Genomic DNA, 18491 nt, shown 5'->3' on the forward strand with positions numbered 1-18491 from the left:
GCGTTTCTTTTGGTCAATTTTATTAATAACTAGATAAATCGGAAGACAATTTTTCGGCGATTTTTGTACCCGCAAAGCTTAAAATTTAGCCCCCAGCTGCTAAATTCAAGACTCAGTCTTGACTAAGTCTTGAAAAAGTCTGGATCCGCCCCTGAGCTGAGCAACCAAACGAAAAATGAAATGTGCATGATTTTATTTCAAAGGACTTTTTATTTGAGACGCAAGTTGTGCATGATTTTTATTTCAAAGGACTTTTATTTGAGACGCAGGTTGTGAAATTTACTGGCGCTTCAACTGCATCATTAAAAACAGTTTGTCACCAATGTAGTTTGATTAAATCATTGCAGAATTCGCTAAAATATATTTAATAAAATGTCATTTTTTCTGCGTTGAACTTTAATATTTACTCTATTAACTATTATTATTTTATTTCTTATTTTTCTTTGCTTTTCTCCGGTAAAAATAATATTTTCTATTTAGGGGGTAGCTAAAACATTTTTGTGTTTTGTTAAGTTTAAAAATTTAGAAGCTGCCACAGTATTCTAATAAGTGCAAATAGAGCCACAGCAGTTATTTGTCGACGCTAAAAATGGCGAATTATAAGGGTCTCGTTGGACATTAATGTATGATGTCAGATACATTGTCCATATTATTAGGACAATAAATTTTTTGAACACATGTCCAAAATCGGTAAATTTAGGCCAAAATATCTAAAAATTTTCTAAAAAATTATCATTTAGATGAATTTTTTTCACAGAAATGAAGTTAAAGGGATCCCAAGGTACTTTTACAAGTTGGACTCATCTGAAAGATTTGCATGAGAAATGCTAAAAGATATATTTACTTTTTGTTAAAACTTCATGTAACTTCAGATATAGCTTTTTAAATATTTATTTTTCTTGTCGCTGGACCACCATCTTGGTTATCTTCGACCTTCTTCTTCGTTAAAAATTTTCATTCTAGCTCCAGTCTTTTTTAGTGGCACGTGACCCTGTTACGTATTATTTCAGTAGTGCTTTCATTATTACCGACAGCATAGCCAGAACATATACCTTCGCGTGGCAAAGTGAAACGAAAGCTCTCTACGAACAATTATTTTTTTTAAAGAAAATTAAATTAATTCTGCATAAAGTTCTTTACGAAAGATTATTTTTAAAAAAAAAAATAGAAATAATTCTGCATCTGTTCTCACATAGCTGCATGTGCGGATCCAGGGTTAGTCAGATAAGTCGCGTGACTAAGTGTAAATTTGACGAAAAATGTTAGCCAAGCGAAGATGTCGACGATCCAGGCGTTGCAAACGGAGGGCGTTAAAAATTGTAATTTTTTTACGGCGAAAAGCCATGGTTCACAGCCCTCTCCAATTCGCCTGTAGCGATGTTGACGTCAAAGTTGTGACGTCGCTACCATATAGACTGAGAGGGTTGCAAATTATAGCTTACAGATTTTGACTGATTCATTTTGACTAATCAGTCACTCAGTCAGTCAAAAATCAAATAGCTATGGCCCGCAACCCTCCCCATCTCACCTAAGGGGCCTGTGACGTCAAAATCGTGACGTAATTTTCACACTCTATGCGTAGTCCAACAATATGTGGCCCGCAGCCGGCGAAGGAAATTTAGGTTCCGTACTGCGTGGTTACTGATAACCTGTTAGGCTATAGTTTTAACTCCCATCCGTCAGGATTAGTCGAAGACTCACGCCTTTTGGCTTGGATTCTTTCCGTACTATTATTGATTATGGCTGCAGCAGATATGTTGGCGCGGGTGCTTACTGATTTAAAGTGTGATAATTTTGAATCTGTTCGTAAAATGCAAAAAGAACTTTTAGAAAGTGTTTATTCTCGAGCATTTTTGTTGTCTGGGGATATTTATCCCTTGGTTGGTAAAAGTCTTCATCGGAATTTAGGTCCAGATATATACCTTCCATCTGAGGCGAGGTGTGAAGATAAAGGAATTATTGCTTTAAGGTGAGAAGTATGTTTTTTACTCTCCAACACACCTTGCATTTATTTAAAGGTTTTCAGTATATCTGCTACGAAAAGCTAGTTGGGGAGAGCTTTATACAACAGACTATTAAAACAAATACAAAAAGATTTAATTAGCTAATAGCTAGGGCTAATACACCTTTACGATAATTCGGAAAAAATAACACTCCATCGCAGCTTATTTTGCAATCAAAGGAGGTAAACATTACACTTTTATAAGAGTTTATTAAGGAGAAAACACGTTTTTTCGTGATAACTTTTCTTGCCACGTTTTCTTTTTAATGAAAAGTACACATAAGTTGTATCTTATTATTATTAACGTTTCCTGAAAATTTGAAAGAAATTGATATGACAGAAGTTAAAAAACTGGAGAAAACACGCTTTCGTCTCTAACAAACTCTCATAAAAACACGAGTTTTACCTCCTTTTTTTCGATATTGTAAAACGATGGAGAGCCGTAGGAACGCATGTACAATTGAATTATCATAAAGGTGTATTGTTTTTGTAATATGAGCTTTGAACAGAATTTTCAGCATTGCGGAGGAATTCTTTCTCAATTAATATTTGTGTTGTTATTAGAAGCAAGAACTTGACATCTGGATAAGTAAGGTTGGTGATGAAAAAAAACAACTCTTCGAATGACTATTAAGAAACAAAGTTTGTTGAGTAAAAGGTCATGGTAAAATATATTATTTTTAGATCCAATCCATCAGGAGACTGTCTATACAGCTCAGCATCGTTGGTATAGGTATAGGTGATAATTCTCTTGTTGATGTTTTGAGAATCCTGACATCCATAGAACTTTTCTTGCATCCTTCCTTTTATTCCAATCATCTTTGTTTTCAATTTGCTTTTAAAAACCAAAAGGCAAATATTTTTATATCTGAGAAAAGTTTATTAAGATTTTCCCTTTCCCATATTGTTTGTGATATGACTCTTTCTCCTGAGGAGGCAGTTAAATCAGAAGCAATCAACAACTGTACCCCCAAGACATGGTTTCCTTTTCTATCAATACTTGCCTTGTCAACAGTAATAAAGAGAAAAATTAACACATTTTACCCACAATTCGGTTTGTTACAGTTTGTTACAACTTTCTTTACACAGTGTATATCGCCACACCCATCTATTTTACCTGATGAAGATCAGTTAAAAATTTTATTTTGTTATGAAGATATTGTTAAGTCTGGTGTAGACTTCAAGCCAAATCATTACGTTCCCCTTTTTCCAGGTTGCAACTTTCTTAACTGAAAGTTGCATTTTCCTATTTCAGCATGCAAAAAGCAGTAAAAAGCCCTTCTTAATTCTTCTTTTAAAGTTCAAACGAAACTTGAGTTTAGCCGTATGAATAAACAAATATATCTGAACAAATACGTGGGTTGAGGTGTGTTTGTATCATATCACATGTATGTATATTTCATTTTCATTATCCTGATCTTTCCATATTCTTATTGTTTTTGTTATTATTGTGTTTTATTTTGCTGTCCATGGCTGGTGTGATCATTTGATTCACCTAGTCATGCTGATGAAGCCTGATATTGGCAGAAACAGCAGGAGTTTATAAATAATGAAATATATTCACAATTGTCTCACTTTATTGTAGTTAATCCCTGTTAATTTTAGTGGTTTTATCTATCTAAAATAAGACGTGTAAGACGGAGATTTGATTCTTATAAAAGATGTTCTTAGGAGATTTTGTTATAGCTTAGCGTTTCTTTTGGTCAATTTTATTAATAACTAGATAAATCGGAAGACAATTTTTCGGCGATTTTTGTACCCGCAAAGCTTAAAATTTAGCCCCCAGCTGCTAAATTCAAGACTCAGTCTTGACTAAGTCTTGAAAAAGTCTGGATCCGCCCCTGAGCTGAGCAACCAAACGAAAAATGAAATGTGCATGATTTTATTTCAAAGGACTTTTTATTTGAGACGCAAGTTGTGCATGATTTTTATTTCAAAGGACTTTTATTTGAGACGCAGGTTGTGAAATTTACTGGCGCTTCAACTGCATCATTAAAAACAGTTTGTCACCAATGTAGTTTGATTAAATCATTGCAGAATTCGCTAAAATATATTTAATAAAATGTCATTTTTTCTGCGTTGAACTTTAATATTTACTCTATTAACTATTATTATTTTATTTCTTATTTTTCTTTGCTTTTCTCCGGTAAAAATAATATTTTCTATTTAGGGGGTAGCTAAAACATTTTTGTGTTTTGTTAAGTTTAAAAATTTAGAAGCTGCCACAGTATTCTAATAAGTGCAAATAGAGCCACAGCAGTTATTTGTCGACGCTAAAAATGGCGAATTATAAGGGTCTCGTTGGACATTAATGTATGATGTATGCTTTTAAAAGGTCTAATCATGGAGGTGTAGAGCAGCGTTGAAGTAAGGCAGGATACCTGTCTCTCTTTTCTTCTTTCACGCTTCGATGTCTGTCCTGCTTTTGTAACCCTGCTTATTTTAGCACGCTATCGCAAAAGGGAAAAATGACGAGTTTAGTTTAATAGGCTACGTTGATGTTTGCGCTACATAATGGAAGAATATCATAAAAACAAACTTTAATTAGACAGTAAATTCTGCCTCTCTCTGTATTGTGGGATGAATTAAAGTAGTATTCTTTTCTATTGGTTTTTTAATATTTTTTAATAAAAAATATATCCATCTACTGAGTAACTTAGGCAACTTCGTCCCCAAGGATTGTTGAGAACAAACTTGGCAATACTCATTTGGACATCATGCCCGCCTAGGTCGACAAGATATAGATCAGTAATTTTTACAACCTCCTTGTTGAAATATTTTCTTTTAAATTTGAAATAAAAGAAATCATGCACACACCTGCTGCTAATATATTAATTTTTTGTTTTACTGCTTAGACGGCTAGAATATCATGTTGAATTATTTTTTTAAAAAAAAAACAAATCATTCGTAAAGAGATCGATGTGGAAAGTACGTTGAATTTTCTTTTACTTCGTTGCGACAGTATATTAATTGTTTTTGGCTATGAAAGTCATTAAAGGGAGTGAAAGTTATTAATTTGTGAGTGCTACTGAAATACTACGTAATAGGGTCACGTGCCACTAAAAAGGACTGGAGCTAGTCTGAAATTTTTAACGAACAAGAAGATCAAAGCGGCCATCAAGGCGACAAGAAAAACAAATATTTAAAAAACGATATCTGGGGTTACATGAACTTTTAACAAAAAATGAATATGCCATTGGGAATTTCTTATGAAAATCTTTCAGGTAAGTCCACCTGTAAAAGTACCTCAGGATCCCTTTAAGAAAACACCATTTTCATGGTCCATAGGTTACATAAAATATCTGAAATAAAAATAACTTAATTTTAGTGCTGTCCGAAATTGTCAAACGGGTTATCTTTGGGCCAAATGTGAAAAATATGTGAAAAAACGACATTAAGAGCCATGTCTGTTTAACTTAAAAAACATTACTTTGGAATCTTTTATATTATAACCCTTGCGTGAGTAAAATTGTGAGTCCACGGCACACAACTCACGGGTCACTTTCTTATGACGTGGCCGTACGCTAAAATTTACTAAAAAAATAAGTAAGCCGCCAAATGAGAAAACAGGGGTCCATTTGTCATTTAAGCTACAGTGCCTTTCTCGGTGGTTATGGTTGAAATAATTTAATTTTACCCCCGGTTTACCATCTCATGGAAACAAGTTGTTTATCAACTGGAAAAAGAAAACCGAAGGGAAGAAGGTTGTCTGTTTTTGGAATTAATGCTGAAATAGTTACTTCAAACAAAGCATGCCAATGTTTACTCATCATGAGGTTAGCTTAAAGCTTATATGTTTTTCTATATTTTACATTTTTGTGTTCTGGGACCGAGGTTGTATCGCATTAGAATATGACTGTAATTCGAATCTAAAATGTAAAAATGATGATATAACATTCACAAAAAGAATTGATTGGAAATGCATCAGACAATTGTAACTATACATTTTCAATTCGTTCTTTTTGGGATAAAGCGAAATTTAGTAATCGAAGTAAAAAACCGATTAGACTTTTATTCAGCCTAGCTAGCTTGCTACCTACTGAGAAAGCGAAAGTAAAGCAGGTGTGTTGTCTAAATTATTTGATAGAGAATTGAATTTGGGTGTTTATTGATTTTTTAGCCGTTTCTTTAATAATAATAATAATAATAATAATAATAATAAATATTTAAAGTGGCTAGCCCAGAAAATCACAAAAACCTATAGTTAGTGGATTGTTTCCACTGGGGGCCACTAGAACAAAAAAGAAACAAAAAATGATAAACCTTAGACTGCCTCAGCTCAATCAAACATAATAACATTTATAATCTGTGAAAATTGAAAAGAAAAAGAATAAAAAACAAAAATTAAAAAGTTAAAAAGTGATCTCCATTAGAATTTGCCAAATACATTCGAGATGGAAGTCTTAAACGAAAGCAGACTTCCATCACAGGTCACTTGGTCTGGAAGATTATTCCACACTTTTGCAGCTCTAAATGGGAAGGCTTTTTTGCCAAATTCCGTGTTGACCAAGGGAAGTGTGAACCTGTTTTTTGAAGCTCCTCTTGTTTGATGATTATGACAGTTTTTTGTCAAAAGGAATTTTGAGCGCATGTAATCAGGAGCAATGTGATTCATGGCTTTGAAAACTAATATGGCATCGTTTTTGATGAGTAAATTATTCATTGAATATTCCCTCTCTTTCCCAAGAAAGGTACGGACACATTTTAATCGTTTTTCTAGTTTTCCCAATCTACCTTGGGTGGCACAAGCCCATGCCGAGGAGCAGTAGTGGAAATATGGCATGACAAGTGCATTAATTAAAAGGTTTTTTGTGTGAGGTGTTAAACAGGATGCAATGGTTCTAATTTTAGAATATTTAATTAGTATTTTTCTATTTATGTCATTAATGTGCTTTTCCCATTGCATTTTTTGATCAAATGTTACCCCAAGATATTTAACTTTTTCGCTCCTCTTCAAAGGAATACCCATATAGTTGATAGTTTTGTTCTCAACTTTTTTTAACTGGCTGTGGTTGCCGAAAAAGATTGTTTCAGTTTTGTCCGTATTAATAGTCATTTTGTTATTATTCAGCCAGAGGTCGACTTGCGAAAGTTCTAACTCGACCTGGGAGACAAGGGTATCCAAGTTTTTATGAGACGAAATAATTATTGTATCATCTGCATATAGATGGTGGTAGTTTGAATTGATGACAGATTTTAAGTCATCAATATACAAAAGAAAGAGCAGGGGCCCCAACACAGATCCCTGCGGCACCCCAAAAGCGTCTTCATGAAGCAGATCTGATCCTGTGTCGTTTACAAGAGTCAGCTGCATTCGGCCCGTTAAGTAGGACTCGAACCAGTCAAAGGCAGCATCTCTGATGCCAAAACACCATAGTTTTTTTAACAAAATTTTATGATCAACAGTGTCAAAAGCTTTTTTAAGGTCAATGAGCACAGCACAAACAAAGTTATGTTGGTCGAGCTCAGTAAGAATAAAATCAGAGACATCGACTACTGCAGTTTCTGTGGAAAAGAGTTTTCGAAATCCGGACTGTCTGTCATTCAGGAAGTTGTGCTCAGAAATAAAATGAGACATTTGCTCATGCACTAACTTTTCAAAAATTTTCATAGGAATTGGCAAAATGGAGATAGGCCGATAATTAGTAGGATCTGTTTTATTGCCACTTTTAAAAATAGGCGAGACCCTTTTAGTCTTCCAACATTTAGGTACATAACCAGTAAATAAAGATTTGTTGAAAAGACTTGATAAATAAATACTTAAAACTGACGAACCTGCTTTTAGCAGTCGTGAACCAATTCCGTCCAAGCCTGTAGCTTTATTAAGTTTTAGTGAACTAATTATTTTTTCGACACTTTTGGTCTCAATACGAGCCCACCGAAAATCGTGTCCGCTAACAGGTGGATTAACATTAGTAGTGTCAGAAGAAAATTTAGAGGCTAGTTTGGCACCAACACTGACAAAAAATGAATTGAATGTGTTGGAAATTTCTTTTGGGTGAGAAGTTTCTGTACCATCGTTTTGGACTACTCGTTTTATCGAGGTAGTATTGCCTGACTTATCAGGAACCAGTTTTTTTAGGGTTTTCCAAAGTTGTTTTGGCCGTTTTTGAAAGTCCTGCAAAACGTCATTATAGTACTCGTTTTTGAGTCGATTTTTGAGACCTATTACCTGGTTCCTTTTTTGTTTGAAAGCTTCCCAGTCTATGATGGATTTTGTTTTTGATGCTTTCCGTTTCAAGAAGTCTCTTTCTTTGATGGCTATTATTAATTCATCAGTGACCCATGCCTCAACACGGCCAGAAAATCTATGTGTTTTGAAAGGGGCATGTTTGTCAGCCACTGTTTTAACATTTTTATTCAGTTTCTCACATGCTTCATCAAGGTCATCATAATTATTAAAATATGACCAGTCTAAATTCCTGAGGTCCTTCAGAAAAGCCTCTTTACTGAAGTTCTTGTAGCTACGAACCTTGCATGTTTTAGGTTCAAATTTTGGCCTTTTGAATTTTCTGATCACATAAACTAAATTGTGATCACTGATGCCTAAATCCATGACACCAGTTTTAGAAATACAAGAACTGTTAGAAAGTATCAAGTCTATAAGAGTGCTACTATTTTCAGTAACACGAGTTGGCTCCGTAATATGTTGTTTTAGGAAAAGAGTGGAGCATAATTCCTTTATTTTGGAGGAAAGAGCATATTTTGAAAGCATGTTACAGTTAAAATCTCCCAAGATAAAAACTTCTTTTTCTTTTGGGAGCTTGTTAAAACACTGTTTAAAATGAGTACACAGGTTTTCGGTACTCAGAGCTAAATTTTTCCTTAAATATTAAGTTTGTTGTTGTGTCTTAAGCCGGAAATATTTTCTTTAAGCACTTATTTTGTAAGAATATACTCCAAAAAATGGATCAAAAATTTAGATTATCCTAAGAATATGTCTAAGCTTAATAGTTTGTTTTAAATATGAACATTTGTATGACGTACAAAATTGATTAGAAGTTTACTTTTTTTATTGTATATCAAACGAACTGAACTTTTTCGTGTCCAAGCAATGGATCGTTACCTGTATGATCTGTCTCCTGTTTGCGTTGTCGATGTGTGCCTTTGTGGTAGCTTGGTCTACCGTATTTGTTTTTGTTTTTGTAATACAGGTTAGTATGTGTGTCCATGTTCCGAAATTGTAGGTTAATACTGGTTTTACTATTGATTTATAGATTGTTAATTTCTTAAGAAGAAGAAGAAGAATGTGTGTCCAGGCAGAGAGAAGATGTGAGATTTTAACGAGCAGTCGACTGTAATTGCAACGAAGATAATACAAAACCTTAGAGCTACTAAGACTTATGGAGCTCTCGGAATTTATGCTCAGAAGTTTGTAACGATCCAGAACAAATTCTGTTCGTAATTCCTTGGTACCTACGATTGGGTTAAGTAAAGCTAGCCGTACCTAACAGCCGCACCTTAGCCGTACCTTAGCCGTACTTAAGAAAATTCGTAATTAGCAGCTCTGTGTAAGACCACTTGCTTCTAAGCTTAAAATTAGTAGTTAATGTATATCAAAGTTAAATTGTCTAACTTTTATTTCGTCTTTTAGGTGAATATCTATGCCGATAAAAATGATGCAAAATGGAGCACTCCATCGTCGAGCCCCAGTAACCCCCAGGGAATCCTCAATGAAGAAATACCGATAATAATATATCTTACATGTATTATAATTTTTATAAAATGATTTTAATACAAATACAAAAGAGATTTTTAAAATTGAATGTATGAAAAACATTAGTAAAGTAAGATTGAACATTATTACGCTGCGGACAATATTAGAGCTAGCGCTAAAAGTGACTACAGCTGGCTAAATTTAAATACGGTTGCCAAAATAAGGTACGGCTAGATAATATTAAGGTACGGCTGGGTCTTATCATATAAGAAACAATTTCAAATGCTAAAAACGTTCAATAAAAACGAAATTATGTTAGGTACGGCTAACCAAAATAAGGTACGGCTGGACAATATTAAGGTACGGCTGGGACCTATCATATAAGAAACAACTTCAAATGCTAAAAACGTTCAATAAAAACGAAATTAAGTTAGGTACGGCTAGCTAAAATAAGGTACGGCTGGACCATATTAAGGTAAGGCTGGATTTTATTATATAAGAAACAACTTCAAATGCTAAAAAAAAAATTAATATAAACGAAAAACAATAAGTACGTAGAAGAAGTAGAGTTTACTGTAAAGTAAAGTGCGGGCGAGGTTAAGAAAAAAATTGTATGCAATATGCTCTATTAGGTTGGCTCCACATTGTTTTCTGCACAGGAAAATAAAAAAATGCTACTTTGAAAGTGATGCGGTAAAGCTTAGAATCGATGTTGGCGAAGACAGCAATAAAAGATAAGAAAAGCTTAAGGACTGACTTGGTGTTCCTTGTACTTCCATATGGTATTCTTTTAATTGATATCAACGAAGTCAAAATTTACAATATTGGCAATGAAACGTTTTTGAATTCAAGTTAGTTTTATTGTCACTTCACTGCTATTTTGTAGCGTTTTTAAACTTTTTAAATGTAATGAGGTTATAAGGCTAAAAGTGTTCTTGAAGCGTTCTTTAAAGTCAGAAAACAGGTAACACAGGTTCTTTGATTTTTGTGACAAATGTTCTTACCTACTAAGATACTGTTCTTAACTTGTTCTAAATTTTAACCTAGAAATGCATTATGTTGTTTTACGGCTTCACATGCGTACACGTTCGTTCTAGTAAAATGATTCAAAGCAATAGGAGATGTTTTTTGAAAAGCATAAATATAATTTCTTCTTATTTTCTATTTCAGGTGTGACATTTGTAAAACTTATTCATTTTGCAAATGTTCTTTATTTACAAAGGACAGGGATCTATCCAAAAGATACATTTTCTATTGTTAAATTGAAAAAATCGGGAAATGAAACATCTCAATCTCATCAAACACATGCTATTTGTTGCGAAGTACTATTCGGTCTTCTGAACAAGAGAAACATCTTGACTTATCCATATAAGTTTCGGCAATTGCTTTTGGTAGCTCAATGTTTGATTGCAATCGATTTGGAGAATACGGATGGTTGTTTACGACAGATTAAAGACTTTTTAGAGTCCCGTTTCTCATATTTAAAGCTGATCACGCTGGACAGCCATCCCAGCTCGCATTTTTCGTGCCTTGTTGCATCAGACGAAACACTTTTTGTAAAGGAGATTGCAACAAACAAAGTAGTTAAAGACATGCAACGTCTTTTTCAAAATGATATTTCATATCAACTTTCTGAAAATATATGTAAGCATGTTTTGAAATTTATTTGTTCTGAAGCGTCCTTTATACGTTCTTACTGTTGTGCAACAGTCAATGATGAAACCTTCGATAAAAGCATCGCCACTATCATTAGAAGTCGACAATATCGAAGTAATATGGAGAGAATGTCATTAGCAGCGTCAAGGAAGGAAGACCTGGCCAAGTTCTTACCCAGTATTTTTGTGAATTGTTTGGCAATTGGGTTAAGAGTCACACTGACTGACTTTAAACAGAACTGGCCTGTATCTATCCCAGCTACCTCTAAATCACTCTTTACGACCTTTGATTTTATCGACATCTTTCTTTTACAGTTGTTAGCGTTTCGATATATTGCATCAAGATCGGATAGATCTGTTACAGATTTGGTCCTAGAAATGGAAACTTTAGAGAATGTAAGCAATCAATCTGACACTGATAGTGATATTTATTAAAATATAATTATATGTTATCGTGTTCGTATTTGTTAAAACATTTTGTTTCTTAGGTAATATTTTTTATATTTTCAGCTATACAATTTATTTTACTTTAAATAGATGTGCAGCCGTACTTTAATTTTGATCAATGGTAGCCGTACCTAACCTAATTTCTTTTTATGGAACATTTGTAGCATTTGAAGATGTTTCTTATACGATAGGACCCAGCCGTACCTTAATATGGTCCAGCCGTACCTTATTTTAGCTAGCCGTACCTAACCTAATTTCGTTTTTATGGAACATTTGTAGCATTTGAAGATGTTTTTTATACGATAGGACCCAGCCGTACCTTAATATGGTCCAGCCGTACCTTATTTTAGCTAGCCGTACCTAACCTAATTTCTTTTTATGGAACAATTTTAGCATTTGAAGATGTTTCTTATACGATAGGACCCAGCCGTACCTTAATATGGTCCAGCCGTACCTTATTTTAGCTAGCCGTACCTAACCTAATTTCGTTTTTATGGAACATTTGTAGCATTTGAAGATGTTTCTTATACGATAGGACCCAGCCGTACCTTAATATTTTCCAGCCGTACCTTATTTTAGCTAGTCGTACCTAACCTAATTTCGTTTTTATGGAACAATTTTAGCATTTGAAGATGTTTCTTATACGATGGGACCTAGCCGTACCTTAATATGGTCCAGCCGTACCTTATTTTAGCTAGCCGTACTTAACTTAATTTCGTTTTTATTGTACATATTTTAGCCTTTAAAGTTGTTTCTTATATGATAGGACCCAACCGTAAAATATATGTTGTCTTATAATTTTCATATTTTTCCTCTCTTTTCCTTACCTATCCCCTTTATTTTACTTTACTTGATAAGTCGCATTGAAGTTCACCGCTCGTACTAACCACCTTTTTATTGCCAGCCGTACTTAATTTTGTCGATTTGGGAATCACCTTCCTGCGCTCTCCCCTGTTTGGTTTCTATAAGAGCAAGATGTTTCGTTAACATTTTTCGTATTTTGCAGGTTCATTGGCGATTGAGAAACAGAAATTATTCAGTGACACAACAAATTTACCACTACGATTAGCTCAGTTTTTTCCATTAAAATACATTACCTCACCTTAAAAAAAAAGTGTAGTTACGTACGGCTAAGGTACGGCTTAGGTACGGCTGTTAGGTACGGCTAGCTTTACCTAAGCCTACAATTGATTTTGTTTACATAACAAAAGACGAAACACTGAACTTGAATATTGAGAATTATTAGTCAGTTATCAAGCTCAACTTTACTTGATAGTAACTATCAATGTTTTAGTGAAGCAATACAAACATTTGATGCTACTGAAAGGAAGTAAGTGTATTTACTTCCTCACTTCTGACTAAAATCCGAACTTTGTGTTTGTTGTTTGGCTTGGCCTAGCTATGCCTTTTTGGGGAAGCAACTACCAAGAGGCTATTCGTCGCTGGTCACACAAACGGTATTCGTTTTCTCCTGAGCGGTTTTGCTTTCCCCTGCAGTCTTGCACCTGACACCTGACTCGCCGTTTTTCGTCTGAGTTGCTGTTGCCGTTCTAGTTTGGATTTATCCGCAAGCTAATTTTAGGCCGTGATTGATCGAGGGGTAATTCTCGCTGACAGGATTTATACTGACAAGCCTGAATTTAGGACCAAGGACGTGGTTATAATAATTTCTTCCATAGACTCGGGCTACTTAAGGCCAGTCCTTTTTTAGTTGAGGGTCATTTTCAATATCTCAAGTTATAAAGAATCTGGTATAACTTATTAGCCACCATATCATTATATGAATAGTGAAACGCAGAATTCAATTTTTCCGAGAAATTTTGATGACGTCATATGCCAAAAAAGCGCTTTTCCCGCGCTTTTTTTCAAGTGGTTTTCTGGTCATTGAACAACTACAATTTTTGCGACAAAGGGCGTGGTCTATTTACACAGCCTTCGAATTTCGCTTCGGCACTTGGCAATTGCCGAAGTAATTGCCGAAGTATTAGCAGTTATAAGGCTTTCGCTTGGGCAATAATATTGCCGAAGAAAAACTCGATCGTCGACTGTTGTAGTTTCCCTTTTTTTATGAATATTCATATTATCCATACTCCTAGATTTCATCAAACAGATATCGCGACAATGACACAAATAACTTTCCACTGCCCACTTCGAAAATGACGAAAAATAAAAAAAACATATAGTCTCGATCCCCCAGCTATCGAATTCTCTTTTAAGGGAGAATTTTGTAAAACCCTTAAACGACGTGAAGGTAGACAACACGATCCCTTCAACCAATGCACTGCACTGTGTTGACAAACTTAATATCGGCCCCGTAGGTTTATTCAGTTCGCCTGCGGTTCAAAATGGTGGAGTGACCAAGTAAGGTTGTATTATCGTTTCCAAGAAAAACAAAAACATCAGGATTAACTCAGTTGAATTTGTTGATGTTTGATACTCGTCAAGGCTTGGCATTTATATTTTTTTCATTTTAAAAAGGCAATTGCCGAAGGTTTTCAGTGCTTTTGACCATTGTCTTCATTTTTTCTGCCGAAGGACTGCCGAAGTGATTTTGAAAAATTGCAAAGTTACTTCGGCAATTATTTGCCAAAGCAAATATATCTGAAATTCGAAGACTGTTACAGGATAACCCTGTCGTAAGTTAATATAAATCGCCAAAATGTTAAAAACACGCGTTCTAGTAAATCTAAAGCTATTTTTTGAAATTGACTACATCATATCTTTGTGGGGGGTAAATATTTCAACTTGATACAGAGTATTCGAAAGACAATTCATGCCAAGACTTGCTTTTATGCTACTTCCTGCGAAATTAAAGACCCTTTAATGGTGCGGAAAACCGCTTGAAAAAAATGCGGGTGAAGCGCGTTTATGGTACAGTACAGACCAGATGTAAGCGTACGCGTACGCTAAAGTTTCACACCTTTTTCTCGGAGGCGGTAGTTGTTTGTCTTTTGTTCTTATTAATTATCTTGCGAGTCATTAACTTGCGCGTAATAAACAAAAGATTATTGAAGAGAAAATAGCTTATTATAACTGCGCGTAACTATTGTTAAATAGTGTTAACATAACTATTCCCAATAGCATAATTGCAAATGTTATCAACTCTATCAATGTGACACGAAGAGCCATTGTTTAATATTTTTATTAAACAAATGTTTTGCGTGGAAACTAAATAAACTAGCGAGAAGGCAAAACGAAAAACCGCTATAAAAAAGCTTTTTTAGATCGCATTTTAAAAGCTTAAAAACGAAAAACGGCGATAGAAATGTTTTTTTAGATCGCATTTTGAAAGTAAGAGCTTGTGTTTTTTAAATATATCAGATTAAAATCGCGTTACTATAATTAGTTCCGTTGTTAAAAAAAATTAAAATTCAATAGCCTTCGCGTTTAATTTATTCTCGCGCAGAGTATTGTTTTTAAACAATGTTTCTCGCTATGATGGCCTTCGCGTTTAATTTATTCTCGCACAGAGTATTGTTTTTAAACAATGTTTCTCGCTATGCTTTTGTTTTTAACACGAAGCAATTATTTTCGCGCAATTTGAAAGGAACTTGCTATCCTATTGTTTTTTTAATGAAAGCAATTATTTTTGCAAGTTGAGCGTACACGTCAAGCCGTATGCACCATTTTCTACATTTCAGTACGGTTTCAACGAGGGGTCGCGCAACTTTTAACTCCAAGCCATTCTCTAGTTATTGTTATTTTTATGATAGATAGTATAGCCCTTTTTTGTTGCGTTTTTAGGCCAATTTCGCAACAAAACATGTATGGGAATGTTTTACAATTTCTATCTTTAACTAGAAATTAAAAAAAGGTTGCGAAGCATTTCGCAAGTTGCAAGCAAAATTAAACTATCCAATACTTATATACGTCCCTAGCGCTTCTTGTTTCTTTGGAGCTAACATCTTCCGAAATACATCAAAATTGAATATCATATAGAAGAACCATGGGGACGAGCGAGGAAAATGAACACTCTGCAGAACAATTCGTTGCGCAAAAACAGTTTTTTTTTTTTTGCGAATGACCTTACAACAAAACAGTCTTTTTTTCACGTAAAAATACCAGCAGTAGAAGCCACAGAATCTGCTGGAACGAATTTCAAAAACTCACGGGAAACAAATAAAACAAAAACAAACAAATCAAAACAGTTTTTTAACTTTCTCAAGATTTATTAAATAGCTTCAAATTTGGGCAGAAAAACAATAACGGTTTCGCCTTCTTTTCACCACACGCATTAGAAGATTACATCACTCACTCCCATTGTACACAATCTAAAAGAAAAAGAAAACATTTTCATATAGTGAAGGTTCCAGTGCCTTGGATGGCCAAGTCAATGGAATTGAAAGCACTGTTTTGCATCTCATAAATAATTAAGTATAAAAGAAAAAAAACTAAACAATTTGGCAACTTTACTAATTTTATATGCAAAGTTCCAACCATACCAACAGTTTCCAAATCTGACAAAATCATTTTAGAAGAATTTTTTCAGAATTTGATTGATGCAAGGCCAAGGGAAATTAAATAAGTTTATTGTCCTAGACCCATTCAAAAACATATACTTCTCATCAATCAGTTTTTTTTCAACCAACATTAATGTAATCACCCAGAGGAAACTATAAGGTCTCTTGTGTGTGTTTTAGAAGCTGAATACACAAATACACAAATATTACAAGTGCTGAACTTTGGCAATCATATTTTGCAATCAGACCCTTTTAAAAACTATGCTGAATCATGCCAATTATTAAATTCAGCACTAATAGAAAAGCATCTTGGATAGGATTCTTTGTTGGATTAATAAAATGACTGACAAATGGTTTATCGTGAATGAAATAGTAATTTTTACACAAATAATTTAAAAAATAATGAACTTTTTTATGTGGGTTGTTCTCAAACACACGTTGGCGATGGACAAGAAACTGTGATGTAATTTCTCTTGGTCTATTATTCCCGAGAATATTCTAAAATAAGAGGGTGTCAATAAGCTGCAAACGGCCACATATATAAGGGCGAGTTCGGGCAACTTTTCCATTTAAATTAGTGGTTGTCTTCCAAAACGGCCCGCACTTTCCCGAACTTGCCCGTAACATTTCCAAAATTCAATTCCTTGTAACATACCTTGTGGACGATAGTTGGAAAAAGATGCTTTAAGAGAAAGGAGTTAATAAAGTTTAAAAGTTATTTATCAAGTAAATTTTATCAAAAACCATAAAAAACAGTTCTTTTAAGAACTTTACTACCACATAGTTTATTTTATGGTCTATGCAAGTTTTTTCGGGTGAATACTTTAATTTTTTTGCTAAACGCTAAACTTGCCTAAAAACGCCTGCACGTTATACGGCTCAGCACCCTTGTTCTAAAGTTAGAAGCAGTTTCGAAGATCCCCATGCCGTTTAGAGGACGTGTGTGGCTTGGGCATCCTTGAAGTTCTGTTTAATGACAGTTTTAATGTTTTAATGTCGTTTTAAACCTTGTTCTCAAGGAGGGTGTACGGACAAATAATTTCTATTGACAATTACATTGCTGTTGGTTTGATAGCAAAAGTGGATATTTTTTTTAATTACTGTAACAGGTTACTTATATAATAAATAAAAAACTGTGATAAAAAACGGTTGGTCAGCTCACTCTAGCACCCAGAGCTATTTGTTTTGTCTGCGCCCTAGCTACAGGTTTTCCATATGTATTCTACAAATTACTTTCAATTCTTTTATAGCTACAAAACTGAGCTCTAGCTACCTTTCGTGTGATTAAGCCTTACCTTGATTTGGATAAAGGCAATTAAAATTGATAATATTGTATTCCTACATCTTCTTAGAAACAATAAAATAAAACACAGCTGGGCGCGTTATAATTGTACAAATTACTTCAATATTTCTTTAGGAAAGGGTACCTTACACAGGAGCTTTCCAATCCAACTAAAATCTCCAGAAAAAGCACAGCAACAAAAAAGCTTAAAATACAAAAGTAAAGTCGATTAGAAACAGGACTAGCAATAAATTTTTTCAAAAGAAGAAAAGCGTTTTAATACTATTATGTTTCATTAAAATACAACTATAATAGTATTAAGAGCAAAATTGCAAAATAATTAATTAATTATTTATACAATAATTAGCTATAATACAAAGAAATGAGGCATATTTTGGGTCTGTAAAATATGCATGTCTAAAATGCCGACTACCGTTTCTTGTTCACGGCATATTCCTCTTTGTGTATTCAAGTTCGGCGGACGTATAATGCGGACCAAAAGACGGGGGGGGTCAAAATCCGGGGGTGGGGGGGTACGAGCCGTACTTATTGCATTTTTTACTAAACTTATACTTGAACCCCTCGGTCCAAACTTATTTTTTTTATTAGGAAAAAAAATACCCTAGCTTTATGTGCGAAAATATCAGTCCTATTTCTTTACGCTGATTTTATATGATTTTTTTTCTATCGAAATTTTGAGATTCTCAATAATTCTCTTGCTTGGTATACCTCGCGTGTAGCAAACGTGCTCCACAATTTCGCTTCGCTCGCAAAGCTCAATTGCTTCGCAATAATTTTTTGAGGAAAATTAAAAAATAATGTTTTAAGGAAAGAAGCCAAACTAATGTAATGTAGTCAAACAGCCTCCCTATTTAGGATTTCACAAGTTAACTGAAGAACCTATAAGGTCGTGTTCCTGATAAAAAACATGTTATAGAGAGACTAGTAAAACGATGGGAAAGATAAAACCAATTGTGTAGTTCAATAA

General features: G+C 34.2%; 1 protein-coding gene and 2 long non-coding RNA genes across 5 annotated transcripts in view; 1 reads left to right on the plus strand and 2 right to left on the minus strand.

Moving 5' to 3' along the window:
- Nucleotides 1-12559, plus strand: part of LOC130644988 (uncharacterized) — an 86635-nt gene extending 74076 nt beyond the window's left edge. Inside the window, exons 1-2 of one of the 3 annotated variants that reach the window (XM_057450817.1) lie at nt 10369-10510; nt 10830-12559. In XM_057450817.1, the coding sequence (XP_057306800.1) occupies nt 10369-10510; nt 10830-11749 (1062 nt within the window). In that variant the 3' untranslated portion in view covers nt 11750-12559. Of the gene's footprint in view, nt 1-10291; nt 10511-10829 lie in introns of those variants that run through there. The other 2 variants (XM_057450815.1, XM_057450816.1) reach the window with 2 other exon arrangements.
- On the minus strand, nt 11211-13031 carry LOC130644994 (uncharacterized). Its single transcript, XR_008982665.1, has 2 exons — nt 12589-13031; nt 11211-11686 (listed from the first exon to the last, which is right to left on the minus strand). It is a non-coding gene; the product is annotated as an uncharacterized LOC130644994 (long non-coding RNA).
- Nucleotides 13032-15893: 2862 nt separating this feature from the next.
- On the minus strand, nt 15894-18006 carry LOC130644991 (uncharacterized). The gene is made up of 2 exons (XR_008982662.1): nt 17517-18006; nt 15894-16032 (listed from the first exon to the last, which is right to left on the minus strand). It is a non-coding gene; the product is annotated as an uncharacterized LOC130644991 (long non-coding RNA).
- Between the last annotated feature and the right edge of the window lie 485 nt (nt 18007-18491).

The sequence above is a fragment of the Hydractinia symbiolongicarpus genome, chromosome 5, assembly GCF_029227915.1.
Source record: "Hydractinia symbiolongicarpus strain clone_291-10 chromosome 5, HSymV2.1, whole genome shotgun sequence".
NCBI classification, from domain to species: Eukaryota; Metazoa; Cnidaria; class Hydrozoa; order Anthoathecata; family Hydractiniidae; genus Hydractinia; species Hydractinia symbiolongicarpus.